General features: G+C 37.3%; 1 protein-coding gene across 4 annotated transcripts in view; it reads right to left on the minus strand.

Annotated features, from left to right (window-relative positions):
• Nucleotides 1–408: 408 nt before the first annotated feature.
• The window catches only part of LRRC28 (leucine rich repeat containing 28), a 54,128-nt gene continuing 33,633 nt past the window's right edge, over nt 409–20,903 (minus strand). For 3 of the 4 annotated variants that reach the window (XM_064456150.1, XM_064456151.1, XM_064456152.1), the window contains 5 exons: nt 20,395–20,601; nt 13,926–14,028; nt 10,515–10,690; nt 7,750–7,909; nt 409–4,876 (listed from right to left, as the gene is read on the minus strand). In XM_064456150.1, the coding sequence (XP_064312220.1) occupies nt 4,804–4,876; nt 7,750–7,909; nt 10,515–10,690; nt 13,926–14,028; nt 20,395–20,601 (719 nt within the window). In that variant the 3' untranslated portion in view covers nt 409–4,803. Of the gene's footprint in view, nt 4,877–5,762; nt 5,898–7,749; nt 7,910–10,514; nt 10,691–13,925; nt 14,029–20,394; nt 20,602–20,903 lie in introns of all 4 variants that reach the window. The other variant, XR_010373705.1, reaches the window with a different exon arrangement.

The following is a 20,903-nucleotide window of genomic DNA, read 5'->3' on the forward strand; positions in this document are numbered from 1 at the left end:
TGTTAGATGAGGGGGAAAAAGCTGCTGAATCTGCTTAGTAAATAATACATGAACCACAGCCACATCTATAGACTATCAGGGTGGCAGTTAATACAGCCCTATCAACAGTTATTTTTTTCTTTTGATCAATCCATAGAAGGGTCTAGAGTAATGTTTCCAGACGGTTTTTGTTCCTGATATGCAAGATCTGGTGAATTACATTGTCTGAGACAAAGGCAATAAGTGAACTGAAGGGGTGTTTTGGGCTTGGTAGTGTTTTAGGAAGTGCCTTCACCCCACCTCTTCAGCCTTGGGACAAGAAACTTATTATTAGCTAATTACTCTGCAAATGAACTGAAATGTAAATTAAATGCTACATCCTAACATAGCTTAATAGCCCCAGGAACAAGAATTTAGTTAACTCTAATGGACTGTAATTCTATCCAAAAATATAGTTTATTAACAAGCACATACAATAAATCGCACCACTAACTTTAAATAAAACATCTAGCAAGCTCACCTTCACACTAAGTGACATTTGGTCAATACAGAGGAAAAATGCAATACACATATGCTTTCAACAGACATAGAATGAACTCAGTTGCAATCCAAGTTCAAGTTGTAATCCAAAGAAGGGCACATAAAAGCAAAAGCAATGAAGACTTCACATGAACCTTGCCATTTCTTTCCACCAGACCTTTGTTCTCTTACAAAATAGGTCTGTAATACAAAAAGTAATAAAAACCCTGGATTCAATTTACTCAGCCTCTTCCATCACAAGTTAATGATAACATTTTGCAACAATGTGAGTAGTATTAAGAGGGAGGTAAGAGGCAAAGATAGTTACGTCTTGGAATTACGTAAATTCAGCTGCAGATAGAGAGGCTGCCTAGCAGCAGGCATGGAATTCAGTGTCATTGTCCCAGGTTTTGCAAGAAATACGAAGATGATAAAACACTTTATTCTCTCATAAATTAAAACTCGATCCATCCTCCACTGACATCAAGGCAAAAGTTCCTCTGTTATCAGCAGTACTCTGATGGGGCCATGGTGGCCTTCAAAAAAGTCCTCTCTGGTGAAAGGTTTGTCACTTGCCAGTCTTCACCTTGGCTATGATGTCAGTAAAACCTGACACGCTGCCACCACACGGGGGTTACAAGAGTCTCATCCTCCCTTCATGCCAGAAAAAGGGATTCAGCAGAATTCGATATATAAGAATGGAAGCCAACCTGACCATAAACAGCTCGGCTCTGCTCAGTGTAAGATCTTAACCTCACTGCAACAAAATAAGTGGAAGGTTTGTAATGAACTCAGTAACAGCCCAAGAGAAGCATCAGGCCAAAGCAGAAAAAATATGTGCTTCTTGATATTAGGCCTTGTTCTTCGCACAGGAAAGGACATTTGTATTTTTGATCCTCCAGAGGAGTAACAGGAAGGCTCCTAAGAACAGTGCTCCACATGTGACAGTGTCCACAGTAAAATTGCTCAAGTAGTGTTTTTAAACAAAGCCAGAGATTCCTCTGTTTCCTTTATGGCAGAACAAAAAGTTATCTCTAAAAGCAGTAGGGTCCAGATTTCATTAACATGGTGCCTGTTATCACAACATAAACAAAAATCATGCCTGTGCTCCCTAATCACATTAGGAGTTAATCTGTACTCAGAAAAAAATTATACCAATATCAGTGGGTTAAAGACATCTTGTCTCATTTCTCTCCTGCACCCTTCTCTTTATACACCTAGAAAAAGACCCCAGAAACTTCTACTACTCCCACCCTAAGTGAAGAGTCAAGATCTACTGTTATGACAAAAAAAAAAGCGCTTTTAAAAAAAAACCTCCTGGAACCAGATTTTTTGCAGTACCAGGAAAAAATTATCTCAATGTGAATTAACTATTCACTTTGACGAACAAGAGCAAGCAATCAAAAATTACCTAGAAATAAATGTATTAAGGAGAAGTCCAACTATTGTGACACCTTGTATTGAAAAACAAGTGATGCGCAGTTCAATCAGCAACAGACGCTCCCTCTCCCCCCAGCAACTTGCATAGCTGGCTCTCATGTTGGCTCGTTATGAAATACTCTTACAGTAGAACAACTTTAGAAAAATTTGGACAAGTGAGAATGGAGTTATTTTAATCTAGAACAATATCACCCAAAGATACAGATGAATACAAACACTGTTCGTATCAAAAAAACATCAGAGAAACATGAATTTAAGTGCATTTTCAGTCTATATTTTGGCTTTTCTCTTCCTTGTTTTATAAAAATAGGGTATGACATTTCAGCTTCAATTGCGTGTTTAAGTCATTTATTCATTGAACATTCCATTCTTGAAATATCATCTATTAAAGTATTAGTTAAGATTCATCCTGCTTATAGAACAGACTAAATTTCTTCTGAACTGCACTTGTAGAGACTAATAAAGAGACTGATATGAACTCAATAAAAAATCACTATGGGAAGAAGAAAGAAAATAAAAAATAAATAATAATTACAAAATCAAGCTCCTCTTTTACTATCTGACTCCTAAGAAAACATACGCCAATGCCTTTTAGCTTATCAAAAGATTTAACTCCAAAATAATATTTACAGACTGAATTCAGAAATCAACTGTGTTTTAAAGTCTATAAGTGACTATAAAAAGAGGACGAACTGCCAGCAAAACATCTCCTTCAAAAACAGAAGAAGCCACAGTGGAAATAACACTGAAAATTCCTGATCAGAGTATTGTATAAAAAATTACTATTTGTAACACTACCATAGTTCTTCTACCGTCCGTTTAAAAAAAAAGATTTTGTACTAGACTCGCATATTTCTGATATAGGTATAGTTGTACATAGGCAATTTACATCTCAACTGTGTGGTACTAAAGGAAAAGAAAAAAAGCTGAAGATTCATTTTGCTGCATCAGTGGTAAACCCTGCTGGGTGGGAAGGCCTGCTGGGGATACCAACATTGAAACAAATTAGTGAAATGACAGTCTGAAATCCAATAGTACAAAGTTTGCTTGGACATGGCTCTTTCCCCTACTGCAAAGCAGATTTACTAAACAGGATTTATTTTAGAAAGTTTCACAATTCTTAAACAGTAGATGATACTTGCATTCCTGAAGGATTAAGTTCTACATTTCTTAATGCTAATTCAACTCTCTCAAACCACCCAACAAAACCAGCAAAGATTTTACAAGTAACATGTACAACCTAAAAATCCCACCCTCAAAAACTGCCTTTTTGGTACTCTTTTAAGTTCTTAAGATACTCTATTTATTGAAGAGATGCCAGGAATCCTGCAGCGGGAACAAATGCTTCTTTGGCAAAAGGAAAACATTTTAGTGCCTCCTCCCTTCAAAGTATGCACACCTCACCACAACATATGCTAATATACTACCAAATAAGTCTCTTTATCTTGCCATTTTTATAACAAACTGTTTCATTCATATCTATTTCAGCTGGTAACTGCCTACTGCACCGAGTAGCATGCTGTGCTAAATCAACAAGTAGTTTATACCTAAGCTAAAAAAAAAATTTAAAAATTTATATATTCCAAAACAAATCAAGAGGGGCTAATTTTGTAGAAAGTGTTTCAGTGTAAAATCAAAAATTTAAGTCATGCAGGCATTTTGGGCCTTTTTCCATCCTTCGTCCTTTATTTAAAATGAAAACGTTCTAACAAAAACGGAGTTCCACAAATATGATAGTGGAAATTTGGGCTAAATCTGCCATTAATATATGAAAACAATTACAGCCCTTCTGTGAAGATATCTATGTATGCATATATACCTATGCATGGAGGTACACATACCTCCCCCCCAGACTTCCAGCCTTCTCTGAGATTAACACACTCCACTGACACACTTCCACAAATCAGCCAAATGCTGAACCTAGAAAAAGATGAAGACCAACTCTTTGCAGAACTACAGTCTGCAACTGTAAAAATATAATATAGATAAATATTTACTATCCTATTACCATGGTTTTTTTCAAAGGAAATCAATACTTAAAATCATCATCTTCCTGAAGAACTCAAAGAAGCAAAAGGGGAAGTGTTTTTAGAAATAAAAACTTGAGTGATGAAAATAAACACACCTTTGAACATGCTGGAGCAAGACCACTTAGTGCAGGCATCAGTACCAGCTTTCTTTACTGGAGCAAGATCTTTCGTCTCCAGACATATCCTAGTTATTCCAACTAAATCAGTGTGGCTTCTAATGATACCAGAAAGTTTTGCTTTTAATGTGTGGATTTAAACACCAGAGTTAACTGTCAAAGACTTGGTATACAACTGGGATAATTCTGCTGGCGAAAATATTAAGATGAGAGGGAGAAAATAAAGTTAAATTCTGTGGGAAAGCCACCGGGATCCACCAAGGTTTCTGTAGGCTTAGGTCTATACACCTGAATCCAGCTCTAGGGGTGAAGAAGATGGGGGAGTAAGTGAAAACTCATTTGTCATAACTGAACCTTTTTTTATCCCATTAGAAGAATGAAAACTGCCTCAAGTGATGCAATGGGTCAACCTGAAGACAGCCACGTTTGAAAAATACTGGAAATCCTGAAGTCAGAGCTTGCAAATTTGTTTGGTTTGTATGCTGTCTTGGAGGAGAGAGAAGTTAATACTTTTAAAAGCTTGGTATTTACACTTCCGAAAAGTTTCTGCAGTTCATCCAAACTTGATAGGGCAGGATTTAAGTGCCTCTTAGTGCTCCCGACTGGGCACTTCTGCTGCTTTGGCACACACGCACGCACACAGTATTCCAGTACCAATGGGATATGACGCCTAATGCAGCTTTAAACTGGCAGCACTCCTGAGTAGTTTTAAATGTTTATCAACTCAGTAGGTCAAAAGTCTGCAGACATTGGGTGGAGCAGCAGTATGCCACAAAACTAACAGTTGTCCTCCTAGAAAAAAAAACGGGGAGAAACAGTTGTCAGTAAAGATTAAAGCTCCCGGCCCCATTCAACAACAGACAATATGCTGGTTTGTAAAATACAGGATTAGCTGATCTCGACACTTCAGAAAAAAGAAGGTTCATTTGCTCTGTATGAGTGCCTGACACAAAGGCAGGGCAACACTGCAGGGGTTCTCAAAAACCTTCCTGGTTTCCTATTTATGTATTTGGTTTAAAGAACCAGCGTGTGGTTTTTCTTTCTGTGGAGGGTGTGGCTGGGTGTTATAGCCAGTAGGTTGCACAGCTAAAAGGAAAATAGCTGGGTAATTCTTTGCTTCAGCTTTGCTCATGTGTTTCTTAAATTACTGCTTGTAGGCATGAAATAACTGAAGTCCAGTGTCCTCCTTTGGTGTAGCCGAGTGAACAAACTGGGCCCAGATCTTCAGAAAGGACGATCGGCAGGCAGTGCTCTCTCATTGTGCCTGGTACTACAGCAGGGTGGCAACAAGAAAGCGTGATGCTAGCCTCACTGTGACCCTCCTCCTGCCCCCATCCTGGCAGGGACCTAGATATCTGCTTTAAAAATTATAACATCTTGGTTTTACTAAAGTAGAAATCACACTTTGCCCAGTGCTCATGTCATCTGGCTTTTTTGGATATGGAAATCCAGTTCAACACTTAACTATCCTTTCCTATAAGAGGATACAGAATGTAATATGGAAATCCAGACAGAATTACTGGCATGGATGTGGCATGTGCTAATCAGTGCTGTTCAAACATTCAGGATCCCTACCCTGTGTGTTTTCATGGTCACTGTAAACTCTTTAGAACAGAAACCCTGTCCTTCACATCCTTCTAAACCAGCTATCACACCTCTACAATTCCATAAATCTTACCGTGTCAAGTGCACAAGCTATAGAGATAAGGATGACAGGCTGCTCTGTTTAGATCTCATTTTCTGTGGATTTGCATCAAATGTCAGCTACTTAAGACTGTATTAAGGCATTTTGTGGAACACAGTACATTCTTGTCTAGGGAAGGAATGATAGCCATTTTTTAAACAAGTGAAAACCATGCAGAAATATATTTTTTCAATGAATATATTTTAGAATGTTAATACAGTGTTCTTCCAAAATAGCCCTAAAGTATGGGGTTTTTTGAGTCGTAACTTCAATAATTCCTAAGGGTGTCTACTGTCCATCTCGTAATTCTAAGTCCTACAATAAGCAATGCTTAGGAATTAATTAGAAAGTACAGCTCTCTAGTCCAAACTCTTCCACACTCAGATAATGTAAGGATGTAGTGACCAGCAGGTACTTTTCCATAATTTTCTTAGAAAATTATACTGTTCCATGCTTGAAAGAAATTCTTTATAGCGTGAATATAAGATCTTATGCCACTCAATATTAAGACTGTAATGTGAAAGCAATTTATCTTATTCAACATGAAATCCATTGAATTTCAACATACGACCGAAGTGTAACAGAATCGCAAGTACACAATCTCTACAACCAGATCTTTCTAAGAAAGATGACTTTTCCAAAATAGTGTTTATGCAGCCTTCTGGCTGCTGTCCAGATTTGGCATACCTGCGTTGTTTTTATTTCATAAAGTTGAATTGCTTACAAATCAGATACCTTTTATGCCACAAACTCACAGCAAAGTAACCTGTGATACAACTGTGGAAAATAGGTACCATCAACCTGAATCACCAAGTAAGTCCCTTCTTTTTTCTTAAAGATCTTCCTATTGAAAAGCAGTTTCTGTTTTTTATGGAAGATAACTACCAAATCAATGAATTTCAGGAGGAGGAGAACTAAGTGGCATTCTCATGTGTGCATTAGATCTACCAACAAGTAATTTCAGAAACATTCCTTTTTAAAGCACCTTTCTTTTCTGCTCCCCACCTTTAGACATACGCTTTTTTAACCAAAGGCTTGACTTGAATTCTCTAAAAAGAGCCTGAACATCACATTTGCTTTTTTAACTCCAAGTGACTTTTCTTTAAACCTTACAGTACTGTACTTTTGTCCAAGTAGAACTAGCTGAAATTTCTCTGATGATGCTTTTCCATTGCAGAAGTGCGTTCGTCGATAATATGGCTCATGGTAGGCTACAGTATCAACTCAGACTAAGAGGGGTTAGGGAAAGAATCACTGCAAACCAATTAGTGCTCACCTTAAAGATATTTTAAATCTTTATCTATGTGAGGGCACTATTCCCTGAACAACACGCCAGTTTTGAGTCCCTTCTATGACTCTACTGTCCAGCAGGTCAGGAAGTCTCTATAGGCTTGTCTGTTTGACTTGTGATTCCTGCAGACACATTCACAAGTGCTACAACCATAAAAACTGGAATATTTTTGAAAAGATGTATTGCTACGAAACATATGTTACAATGCAGAATGCTTCCACAGCATATCTCAAGTTAATTAGCCTGGAAAGAAAAGCAAGAGTATTTTGCTGCAGAATGTTTTAATTAAGCTCTGGATTTAGAGCTTTTTTCCATCTATAATCGTACAGCAATTATATTTGGTGGTAGCATTCTCCTGAAGTCAGGGTTGAGACCACCAGGGGAAGTATTGGTGTCAGGCAGTGCTTCCTAGCAACGCATGCGCTGCACTACCACAAACGAGTCAATCCCATCATTACCTTACAGCAGTCTGAAACAGGCAAGTGAGGTAGCTCTTGTTAAACAGTCTAACAGCAGTATTCTGGTTGTCTTACAGATAAAAGATTTGTTAACTTTTACAAGCAATCTTAGGACGGGGGCTTTAGATCTGACAGGCTGCTAAGTTAAAAATAAATCCTTAAGAAAATGCTTTGCTCCATAAGGTGTTTTTCTTCCTAAATGAAACCGCACTGTAATTTCCTGTATAATTACCCTTGATGCAATCCTGCCATTGGAGTTTCCCTCAAGGGAAAGAGCTTTGGGTAGACAATGGTAAACATAGGCTGGCTGCAGCGGTGGCAGTGTCCCAAGGGACAGTGCAGCAATTCCAAGAGGCTTTTGGGTAGTGAGATTGGAGTCAGAAAGTTCAAATCTAGAGAAGAAAAGAAGCAAAAAAGGCTTGTCACAAAACAATTCCATGATAAACTCAAACACAACAAGTGTGATCCATGAACAATTCAGGAAATCAGCTGTCTCATATTCTTAAGACTTAGTCAAAAGAACAGCAGGATAATGCAAAGTACCACAATTAAGGTGAAGCATGTGATGCTTTCCATGTGTAAGTTCAAAATATTGAAGTTAAATGTGTAAGTTTAGCATCTGTGGGCATAGATCAACTGGGCCCAAATACCCAGGTGAAAGTATTATAGATCAAGCCGATAATGAAACCCAGTAATATATCATACAGCATTTTTAGACACAAAGATGATCTAGAAAGGTATTTAGTAGTTAATAACAATATAATATTTTGAAAAGGACATCAGTATTATTTTAGTAAAATATTCCAGCAACCAATCCAGCAGGATCACTAAACTTACCAAAAAACCCAAACTCCACCATCAGCAAAAAGGGATCTCAAATATTTAGAATTACTTGAAATACAATCCCGCCCAGCATCATTCTCACAGGTCCAACCAAAAAGACCACTCTAAAAAGATCAATACATTCATAATCTCTTAAGTGTGCCCCCACAGTTAAAAAGATGCCAGGGTCATTTCATGGGAATGAGCAATCTTTTTCTCCAGCTTGGGCCAAGCCACATAGTATTTTATAATTTATAATTTAAAACCAACATGCTAATCTCCATCTAGAAACTGAGAGACAGCCAAGACAGGTGAATGAGTTTAGGTGCTGAGTAATCAAGACAAGATGCAGTGCCTGATAAATCAGTTTTGCGATATCACGCTAGTTTCAGCTTTCAAACACCGTAAAGTTTAACTCGATACAGTGTACCACAACAGCTTCAATTGAGATAACAAGCATGATGGATAGGACATTTGCACCAGAAGGAAAAGGTCACGTTCTGTAAGTCAAGCAAAGATTGCGGAAAAGTAGTCCAGTCGCTTCTGTCATACTTACCTAGCAGCCACCAAGTATTTAACAGCACCTTTGAAACTGCAGATTTAGGCAATGATAGATCAAATCTGCTACTTTAATCATATGTGCCACCTCCTTCCCCAGCACACCATTATCTTAAACCTGTCTGAACTATGTATTACTCCTACTTCACTGAAGTGTGGCTGTCACCAGTGGTAAGACATAGTCTTTAATAAGGTCACTCAGAATAAGAGAGGTGTGTGTGTTGCGTATATGTATATATAAATATATAAAAAGACTACACAGTACAGTGTAGCAAACTAGAAGTAGGCAAGATAATAATAAAAAAATGTTTCACCATCTTTTTCAGGTTCTGCACCTTAGCTGCAACTAGATACAATTCTCATAGCCTTGTTTAAACCATCTACAAACCATTTCTTAAACTGATTTTGCAATGCTGTCTTGCTGCTCACAAACCAAACTCCACCAGCATCTTCAGGAACCACATTCACAGTCATATGCCAGAAATTACTGTGCAAGTCACAACCGGGTGAGAAAAGTAGTTACCGATGATTTAAAAGTTCTTGTACTTGATGTTCTCAAACTCCTTTTTGAAGACTAGAATTTTGCAAATCAAAATGAAAAATCATTTGTCACTGAGTAAATTTGATGCAGCTGATATCCTGATACTAAACAACTGAAAACCTCTCCTCTCCATAGGCAGAAATATAAAAAATACGCAACTGCAAACCGGTCAATTTGTATGTTCTCTATGTCAGTAAATACATTGTCCACAAAGTAGTGCCGTTTCCTGTGAACACAGGCTTTCACGCTTATCCCACACCTCAACATGAAGCTTCTTCCCTACAGCATATTTGCTGCAGACCTCCATGTACACTTTTCCTGGCAAAACAATAATTTAGCAGTTATGATTTACTCCAGTGGCCATGGTACAAGTAACCCCTTGTCATAAACCCTCTAATCTTTCCCTTATAACTCTCTACCCTTCTGCTTTCTACTTGCACCTCTAAACCTGACGAATTCCCAAGATGCCACAAACAGGGGAAAAGTCACAATACATCTAAATCTGACAAAATCTGAATCTGCAGGTTATTATCAGATATTGCTAACTCATGTGATGGCATGATGCATAACCAGATGAGCCAAGGGCCACTTTATGGCAATGGGTCTGAACTGGGGCAGAACTAAAACAGCTCAGCTGTCACGCTGTACTGAAATGGCCAAGGGCTGCTAGCATTTCTTTTGCCTTATGTACAAGAAGTCTGCCAGTTTAGGAGTGTGTTGCCTGGCAAGAAGTTGCATTGTTGGCTGATGCATCTCATCTTGCCCCAGGAACTGTATTTCTCATCTCCTATTTCCATTAAAGTTTCTCCTGCAAAAAGCATCCTTCTTTATGCAGTCCTCAAGAAAGAAACTATTTGTAAGCACCACTCAACCTTAGAAATGGTCTTTGGATCTCTGTTTTTCCATATGGGACATTTTTGTTCTCATACAGCATTTCAAACATAATTTGATTAAATAAATCTTTTAAAATATTACTCATTGCACAGCTCTTTGAAGAGCTATTTGAAATGTTCCTATCACTGTCAGAAAAGTACTTCCACTCTTTCTGTAATCTAAATAATGCAGAAATTTCATACCTTTTAAAAACCTGTAGTAGGTGTTATAGAGGGTCCTCATGGCCAGTTCTTGCAAAGGCAGCACATGATCCATTTCTGTCCCTATAGATTTCACCTCTGCTGGCAAGAACACAGTTAACTGGCCTGATGAAAAAGAGAGCAGTTTCACCTCTGAAACTTGAATTGGAGAACCACAACTAGGACAGAAGACATTTAGAAACTGGTTAGAGAAGAAAGAAAGAAAAAAAAAAAAAACAACAAACATAACTTTAGGGGGAAACCCAGATGACCAACCCCAAGCATGGCTGACATGGTTCTTCAGTGCAGCACCCTGGTGAACCAACTGCACTGTGTGTCCCTTACTTTGCCAATGCACTGATCTCTTTTAACCTCTGTTTTAACCTCTGAATACCATTATTACTAAATATTTTACATAGAGGAGCAGTTTCATACCTAACAGTTGGCTTCCTGTGTCTTGGATGAACCAGCTGAGATTGGCAAATTACAACCACCAAAAAAAAGTATCATTTAAGTGCCACTGGGTGATTCTGTATTGTACCTTTCCCCATCCACAGAGCTCCCTTGAGGGTGGGGGTTGTGAGTGAAAGAAAAGTAGAAAGAGCAGCCTAAGCTGTAGTGGGAAGATACCCTAGTAAGTCTACAAGCCTTGTCCTTCCCCAAATCATATAAGGAAAAGGAAGGTTATTTGGATCCAAAGAGAGAAACTTAGCTTGTAGTAAAAACAATAACTCTTTACATGATCCCTGTTGCAAGCTAGCATACCAAAGAGACACGCATAGGAAAATTCTACTAAGAGGTTGGGGAAGTCAAGAGGGGAATTGGAATTGTTTATGACAACTTAAATTTGAAGCCAAGAGCAACTTGTTAGGGCCAGTCCTAACAAATGGAACAGAAGCACAAATTTGTCAGCCTTCCCAGATATTGGACCTAAAACTGAGGTAACTACACCCAACCTTATCAGATGTGAGAGAAATATCCTAGTATTTCTCTGATAACAAAGAATCTCATCTCCTCTGATTAAAGGAAAAACAGCCTGGAGAAACAAGCAAAAAAGAGCAGCATCAACAGCAAGTCAATAAGCCTCTTGTTAAATATTTAATACTTTCCCACAAACCATTAATGGAGTTAAAATATAATTGGGAATTCAGAGATCCAGTATTCCAACAATCCGTTCCCCAGCAATCCATGCCCAATGAGTTAGCTATCACAACAAATAAAACTATAATGTTGTATTTTCAAGCTCATTAACCCTGCACCAACCTAGCTAGAAGACACGCCCATAAACTCACTACAGTTTCTGCAGTTCAGAGCTGGGCCATTTGGTCTGCTATATGTAAAAAAGGGTGAGGCTGTTAATGCCTGACCACAACACTGAAAAACAAAATAAACAAGCAAAACAGACCATCAAGAGGAATGATCTAAGAGATATACACCCTTAAATCAGGATGCATCAGGGAATGAACCTCAACCTATGAGTAACACTGGGTGCAAGAACAAAGGATTAAAAAAACCCAAACTCTACACAAAATCCATGGAGGTTAAAGACTGGAACAGAGGATGGTCTAACTAGCTGGGAAAAAATGCAGCTGCAGAAGAACGCTGGTGAATAAATAACTGGGGAAAAAAAGCTGTGACCACCTATTGGCCGCCTTCAACAAGACTGACAGATACCTAGCTGGAGACTATGAAATACAATCTACAAAAAATAAGATCAAAATTTATTTTGAGTGCTGAGATCATCACCTCTTACATAAAAGACTTTTTCAGTCAGTCTGACTGCAGGATTCCCAGACAGAGATTCATTACTTACACAATGCAATTTATATTCTATTTTCAGAAATCTAGCTTTATGTTAGTAACAGTAGCAGATCAGATTTTATTCTCCAGCGGATGACCAGACAGAGCACTAAAGCCTGGATCTTCAACTCTTGCCTGACCCATGAAAACCCTGCATCGGTTACTAGCGCTTTCTTGGAAAGAACACATAATTCTTCACATCACCGTTCTAACATGATTTTAATGTCATTCAGCATGTTACCAAATAAAACCTTTGGTTTCTTAATAATATATACAAGCGCTCTTCCTATGTTGAAAATTTTCCTTAAAAAAAAAAATTCTATGATGTTTCAAGATGTTTTACAACATAAAGACAAGAACCGATAATATCTCCACAAAAGGTCAGTGCAAAGATGAAATTATTTTGAGTGCGTATTAAATAAATAAGTTTTAAAAAGACATGGTTCTTTAAAATCACCAGAAACTGGCAGGACAGTTGCATCAAACTTGTTGGAACATTTCATTCACTGTCACTAGTGTTTTTGGTCACAATCAATACAGTTTTATTGCTTTCAGGGTCAATTTAATGTCTGTCTTACAATTTACAGTTCTGAAAGAATAAAGGCTAGAAATTATTTTTCCTGAAAAACAAAATCAGTAGAAACTTGAGACTGCACGTAGTTCAGCAGAATTATAATCCAACTGCAAGTATTTAAATATCACACAACCAGCTGACACGGGAATATTCGAAAAACCTTAAAATGCCAAGACTCAGCATCTCGCATATTGAAGTAGAGTGCAAGCTGTAGAGAGGGAATTTATATTTAATGCAAGATTTGCTGAGAGTGAGCATACCAGAAATTTATAATTAGATGGTAATGGGGACAATCCTCTTCTGATCAGTTTTACTCCAGTAAGGCTCCATTCATCAGTGGTGCTGATCCTAATTTATGCTAGTGTCAGTGCAGAAAGAATTAAGCTAGTGTCCTAGACAGACCACTTTTTTCTCACATCCTAACCACAAACATGAGACAGGCTAGGATATTTTTAAAATGCACATGTAAAATTATACCTGTCAATCCGTAATTCCTAAAAAAAGTGACTTATTTTAGTTACTAGGTACCGAGACGTACAAGAAGCTGATACTGGGCTGTAAAATGAGTGAAGGAGCTGCATGTAACATTCCAAGATATGGTCCATAACTTACAGAAATGTGAGTACTGAAGAACTAGATAGATGCTGCAACACATTAAAAAAAAACCATTTTGTTCATTCTTTAGTTCTGGAACTTCTGTGAAGCCTACATTTTTGGCCAACCTTTAAAAGCAACTAGGATTCAGCTTTAGGCCTCACATTATCATAAAAAATTCCTTCAGAATACCTGCACTGTCTGTTACAGCTTAATACTAAAATATTCCAAGTCAGCAATTAACACAGAATATTTATTACAAAAAGGAAACCGAACTGGGAGCTGCAGTAATCCCCTCCAAGAAACATCATTTCTGAAGCAATCACACACACATAAAAAAAAAAAAAAAACAACCAACCAAAACCAGCTGTATCATACATGCAGATATTTATGAGAAATTTTACAAGGAACAGGTATGGAAGACATCTGAATTAATTCATACCTACCCACTGCAACCAATGACTTTATTATACAGGTAAGATGGGAGACCTTTCAGATGAATATTGTTATCCACATAAACATATTGTAGCTCCCGAGAACGACCTAAATCTGGGTTTAGAAAACAAGAAAGAAGTCAGAGGGAGAAGGGACGACATAGTGACAAGTATAAGCAAAGCAATTCTCTTTAATTATAAATAAGCTAATCGGACTCAATGTAAGCAAATGTAAATTAGACTTTTAACTAGACTTCTCAGTTGTAAAATTTCAGCCACTGACTTTACTGTGGATGAGCTGAAAAGCTGTTTGGAAAATAGCATTCAAAATTACGAAAGCAAAACAAACCCCATTTTCAGTAGCCCTGAAAGTTCCTTTATAAATAATTAAATTTTGACATTGACAAACTCTGAAGTCAGTTTGAAGAAGCAAAGGGACAACTCATTTCAAGTCTATGGTGCATACTTCAAGTTCATAAGGTCAAACCTGCTTTCATTAACTGGCCTCATGTCTTTGAAATCAGCTTCACTATGTTTGGTGAAGTGGTAAAGACAAACAAGAATGTGGGCTGTCCCACTCTTTCTTTTCTCCAAGAAGAGATACTTGTTTAATTACATCAGCCATAACCAAATACAACTAGTAATCGTTCAGAAACAAGTCTGTGTGATGCAGTAAATTACAGTACATAAGAAAATATACAAGCATTAAACTGCAGAATATTATACAAAAGTTGTAGCTACAAGTAAATGATCAATACATCTGAAGGTGTGCTTCTTACATTATTTCTGTTGAAATATTCATGGCTGGCAGCCAAGAGAAGAAAGTACAGCACGTTTAAGCAATGCCTTTACAGAATAGAGAGATATTAACATACCTCCAGATCAGAGCATAGAGCTATGGAATAATTTTTTTTTGTTTAGAAAATTAAAGTGGTAAAATGGAGCAAACTGAAAAGGGAAAATTTAGGCTTCTAGGAAGATTCTCAGAAACAAGAATTTTGCTTATCAGCAAGATCTAGTCAGTGGTAAAATTGTCTGCTACAAAAAGAAATTAAAAACATGCTAATATGAGACATTTAAAAAGACGAACCAAATAGTGAACTAAAAAGAATAGTCTAAAAGAGTTTTGAACTGGCAAGAAAGCCAACACGTAGGATCATCTGGGCAGCCCATTTCATCTGCAACTCCTAGGCTATTCGAGATACTGGGTTAGGAAGAGACATATGCATTTAATACAAGGCACAACCCAAATGAACAATGTTTGAAACCCTCTCTGCCTGGGAGGGGATAGCTGCAGCCCAGACGAATTGCATTATGAAAAAAAAATAATAATAAAAATCTGTATGCCTCTCACCTTCTTAAACTTTTATGAGTATGTTATAGAAACTAAGCAAGACAAACAGGCATTTGGCTGAATCAGCCATATTGCAAGATGATACTAATATCGACCAATTCTGACTTCCCATCTTTATCAACTGCCAATTACCTTGGTTGGCATAAAGATAACCAGAGAAATTAGCATAGCTTCTTGTCCCTTGTGTAATCGTGGCCAAGAACAGAATAAAAACTAACACAACTTCCATTATATTTCTATTCAGAAATTCTACTTGGAATAATGATCTCTTATAATTTCCTACTATGACAATAGGTAATACAATCCCTTCTTTATTTTTGAATAGTTTCATTGTACACAAGAGCTCTGGACACCACTTAGTGCAGAAAAAGCAAATTATATTTTGAGTGATCCCCCCAAAACGTCTGGCCATCTTAAAATACACTGAATGCTTTCAGCTGTCACCCACTTGAATGGCAGCTGTAAACACCAGAAGCCTTAAAAGCTCACACTGAGGAGCAGCTTCAGAGAGTGTCACATTATCAAACCCTGGATATAAAGAACAAGTGATGACACCAACAGAAGAGATTCCTGTTCTGAAATAAAAATGTTAACATAGAAAAACTGAGATTTGTTTTTTTTCTTTTATTACAGGCCCTTGCCCTGCAACAGTCTATGGAGGTTTCAGAGACCATAATTTGGGCTTTGTTCAAACCAGTTGCTGGACATCAGGGGACACGTTCAACCATCCTATGCCTCTTTGACCGTGTCCCAAAGACATTCTAGTTCACAGAGCTATCTGCTGCATCCATCAACTGTCCTGCCCCAAGAAGCAAGCACAAATATCTCTGCTGACTGATGGGCACTGCTGTGAGATGCTGCTCTGCACTGTTATGAGCTAACACCTCAAAAAGATGATTTATTTTGGCTCAGTATTGCAGGGCTGAAAATAGTTTAGTGAAGTTCTGGGATATTTTTAGATGGAACAAAAACATTGTTATCCTACAATGAATAAAAATATTGCAATACCGAAGCGCTACAACATCATAAAGTATTGTAAGGCTGGAAGAGAATCAGCCAATAAAATTTAAAGCAGCTAGCACGTGCATGGTACACCTATCGCTGAGAGAATATCGCCTCATGTTGCAGAAGCCAATTATACAAAAAGGAGCAGAAAACTATGGGTTGCTGGGGTAGCTTGAATGTGCTACTGTTTAACTTATTAATTTAGAGAATGGAGGAAAATTTTTAAAAGAGGCTCGTCTTGCTCATTTCTACACAGATGTATGCAAATGAGCTGAAAATCAGGCAAGTCAAAAAAAGCCCTAAAGCTGTTCTTTTCATATGCATTGAGGGGGGAGTTCAGCTGCATCTCATCTCTTCCCTCTGTCTTTATCTTATGCTATGTTTAGATTCTAAGTTCTGAGCTGAGTGCATTTCCTAGGTAATTAAAGCAAATTTTTGGATGTTAGACAAAATATCTCAGTAGGAAAAATTCAATTCCCAAAGCCAAATAGCCTGTAACTATAACTGTTCCTTTGATATAGTTTCTTTGCATTAAATAACCAAGCATCTTCTAGTCCCTGAAAGATTTCTTTCCAGTTTCAAACACTACCCATGAAGTTTAAATTTAAATAAATCATCACTTTAAAAAGCTCTTTGTATCCCATCTACATTAATTTTTATGTCTTGTATCAGTCAACAAATATTGTTAAAAGTTCTCTAAAAAACACACTTCTGAAGAACTTTGTAAAATAAGGAAGCTGTCCATCTATGAAAAGGCTAAAGCTACAAAGAAGGTTTTCATGTGGCTTTTGCAAGCACTGTACGATGTCTGAAACATTTCCACTTTCCTCCTTCCAGGCTCCCAGATCAAAGACCTTTCTCCCAGAAATGACCAAATGCCATGAGTCCTGAACAAACCCCAATTCTAATTTTTTGTTCTTTTTCCTTTTTCTCCCTTTTTCTTTTCTTTTTTTTTTTTTTAACCTTAGGGCCCTGGCATATGCATTCCACATGGCTGAAGATGGAACAAAAGCTCTTGTGTGTCTGCACTGATGCTCTTTTAACCATACTGTGAGGGCAAGGACACAAAAGCAGCATATACTGAGGTAGAATAAGACCTTTGTTTACTGTGCACTGATAATTACTGGACCCATTTTCTAAACAAAAAGTGCACATAAACCATCAATAAAGTGATATAACACTGAGTATTTGCTGTCATAACATCCCCTGTACTGCCAGTACGCTTGAGAATTTATGGCCTATTTTAATTATATTTGTACTTTATTACATAAATAGTTTTTATTTTTGCAATGTCATCAGATTCAAATTTCTGCTCGCAATGGAATTCGTTTTCGGGCATTGGTGCATTTGCTAATGGTAAAATTTCTATCAAAGGATAATTTGTATTTTAAGTAGATTGATATAGAATGGTCAGTAGTTCCATCTGCCATTCAAGAACAGAATTCCTAAGACCATATATTAGGGCAGCATGAAAGCTACCCTGACAATAACAGGGCTGTCCAGAATGCAGTTTCCAGTTCAACTTACACACATAATTTGGGTTGTTTTTTTAAAAAATAAATTTATTAGGAAGGCTCAAAGGCTCAGGCAGTCTTGTTTCTTTGAATACAAACTGGAAAATTCTATTGCTGAAAAATAATAATTTTTTAAAAATACTGGCATATCCAAGAATTAAATGTATTCTGCAGAACAAGTGAGTAATTTATTATTGTTTACCCATCTGCTTGTTTATGTACTGGTTCTGAAAGTAGAGAGTGGAGCCCAGTATTTTTATTGTATTTTGTAAAATTGATTAATAGTGTTATACTTTTTTTTCTTAAGATGCATATGCCCTCAAACTTAAAAGAATGTACAGGGCAAAAAACTACAAAATACCCATCCAGCAGTGCTGTGAAAGTACTGTGCTACTGCTGGAATAAATCTTACCCCTATAAATCTAGGAAAAGGAAGATGCATATTTCCATTACACTTAACAAGAGGCTCTACTGGCAGCTACACGGGACATACATAGATGAGGAAGAATGGATTCCTTGGCATAGTAGATGTCAACCACCATATGAAATAGGTAAAGTAAATCACACTTTAAAAAGCATTAAGCAGTACGTTCTAAACGTATTTCTTCTAACATGGACAAGCCTAATAAAAAAAGAAAAAAAAACCAACACATTCGGTCGTGAATAAAATGTCTGCTTTCCAACCCAACTCCCTAACTGCAAAAAAAAGAAAATTTTATTCAACAATTGTTGCTTGAATATCACTTGTAGATATTTCTACAGCATCTTTCATTATTATTTAATGTCCTTACTCAGCCGTTAACTAGTAAAGTGAAGTTGGATGTAAGAATACACACAAAAAACCCCATTAGCCAACATGTGCAGCTAGCAGAAATAACGCTACAATTATGCCTTAACTTCAGTAACACTCCAAGAAAAATATTCTCCCATGCAACAGAAGATAAATGTCATCTTTTTGCTTTTCAACATGCTAACTCTTCTACTTTATTTCATCGCATCTTGACCACTCTGAAGCTTGATTCTTCAGGCTACAGAGATTTACATCTACATTTATCCTGTGCTGCTTTTCCTCTGAACTCTAGGATTTATGATTCAGTTTCATATCCACAGATAGCAAATTATCTCCAAATGTTCACCAGTGAGTCACTACTAAGAACTACTGAACAAGGTCAATTGACAGTCTTTGATGTTTCCCATTATTTTAAAAGTTCCTTTTGAATGTTTTGAATTTGAGTCTAAAAATAAAGAAAAAAAGAAGGTGTGTCATTATATTAGAGATTTATTTCCTCCTTTTGAACTTAAAACACTTCAGCAGATCTATGGCTCATCCAGGTCATAGCTCACTCACAGAAAAGCTACTAGCACAAAAGCAGCAAAAACTTTTACCCTTAAATACTTCACATCTCATCTTACTGAGCAGCATCTTATTTTTGCAAAATTAAAAAGATTCAACTTCCTGTCTCATGAAATGGAGTTGGAAATATTTGCCAAAATAGGGAAGTTACTTTGCTTGTTTCAGTTAGTCCTGTGGAATCTGGATGATGCATCCTGGACCTTGTTTTCTCATTTATATAATGACATATGTTGGGACATAACGAAAACACTATGTCTGGAGACATTATTTGCACTTACTTTCTAGTAATATAAACTAAGGTGCTAAGAAAATCAGTAAGATCATAAACATATTTAAAGACTAAATTGCTAGTACTGAAAAAATTAAGTTAAATAATGTAATTAATTTTAAAATTATCTCATTTTTAGTAACCTCAACTTTCAGCTTTTTTTCAATGGGATTATCATAACTTCATCTGCACCTAATTAAAGAAAACTCTGACTGTATTCTAGAAAAACTTAATGGCTATTCAAATGACATGACAGATCTGCATGTGTGTCTGTATTTCAGCAGAGATTAGCCCATGGCAGGGCTAAAAAGTAACACACGTGTGGAAGACGACTTGCTTTTCACCAACAGAATATAGAGCGTGCACTTCCCACAGCTAACCACCATGCACTGACTGCCTGACCTACACTTGAAGACCTGCTTCCACACCTCCAAACGGTTCAGAAAGGCAGATAAATTCTTTCCTGTGCTACTACCGTTGAAGTTTTGATGGATACCTGTACACAGTACAAACTAAACTCTTGCTAGATTATGCAGTACTGACATTCCTAATGATGAATAATAATTTCTGTGGGGTTACTGGGATTCCACAGCAGGTTTTAAACCCCAACTGAAGAATCTTACTTAAATCATCAGATCCAGCAAACAGGAACAGATCATTACCCAAAGCAGTGGAACTCAGATGACACAGTACTATATTTAAACACAACATCATTTAAACTTTTTTTCCCCCCTCATTTAGCTAAAAATAAAGCAAATATGATAGCTGGCCTACTGCTTCAAAACCGACATGAAACCTTAACCTGCATTTTTTTTTAATTAACTTACTTTCCAACAATATGATCACTGTGGCAACTCCATGAACAGAGTCTGCAGGGACCACCAAAGAAAATCACTTGTTGCCTTTTTTTTCTTCTTGGGATGGAAAGTTTGTTTTCCTGTCTCTTCGCTGATCCACCCCCCAGCCCAATGACCGTGGTGACTCACCAAGCGGCAAAAACGCAAGGCGGTTTCCAGCCATGGAGAGCTCATTGAGGCTTGGTAGTTGGCACAGGTGCCGAGGAACATACCACAGGTGGTTTCGGTCTGCAGTCAAGTACTGCAGCGAAAGGCACATATGCAGCCTTTCAGGTAATGTTATCAAACGATTGGTTGAAATGTCCAGCGTTTGCAGCTCCCTCAGGTCTCCAACCTCTACAATACAAACAGGGGGCATTGAGAATCATTATTATTTTCACAAACAAGACAACAAAAAAAAATCCTGCATAAATTGAAAACAAAGGTCATCAGTAGGTGTGCTGCTTTTCTCTTAAAATACTGTTTTATCAATCCGTGTTCAGAAATGATACTAATAATCTCCATCTTCACATTTAAAATCTCTTTGACGAGGACCAGTTATCTGTTATGCAGTACATTTAAATATGAAATCTCTCAAGATAGACCATTCCTGAATTGTGACAATTACTGCTGTCAAAAATATCAAGCAGTTTCCCAGT

Source organism: Phalacrocorax carbo, chromosome 7 (genome assembly GCF_963921805.1).
Source record: "Phalacrocorax carbo chromosome 7, bPhaCar2.1, whole genome shotgun sequence".
Taxonomy (NCBI): Eukaryota; Metazoa; Chordata; class Aves; order Suliformes; family Phalacrocoracidae; genus Phalacrocorax; species Phalacrocorax carbo.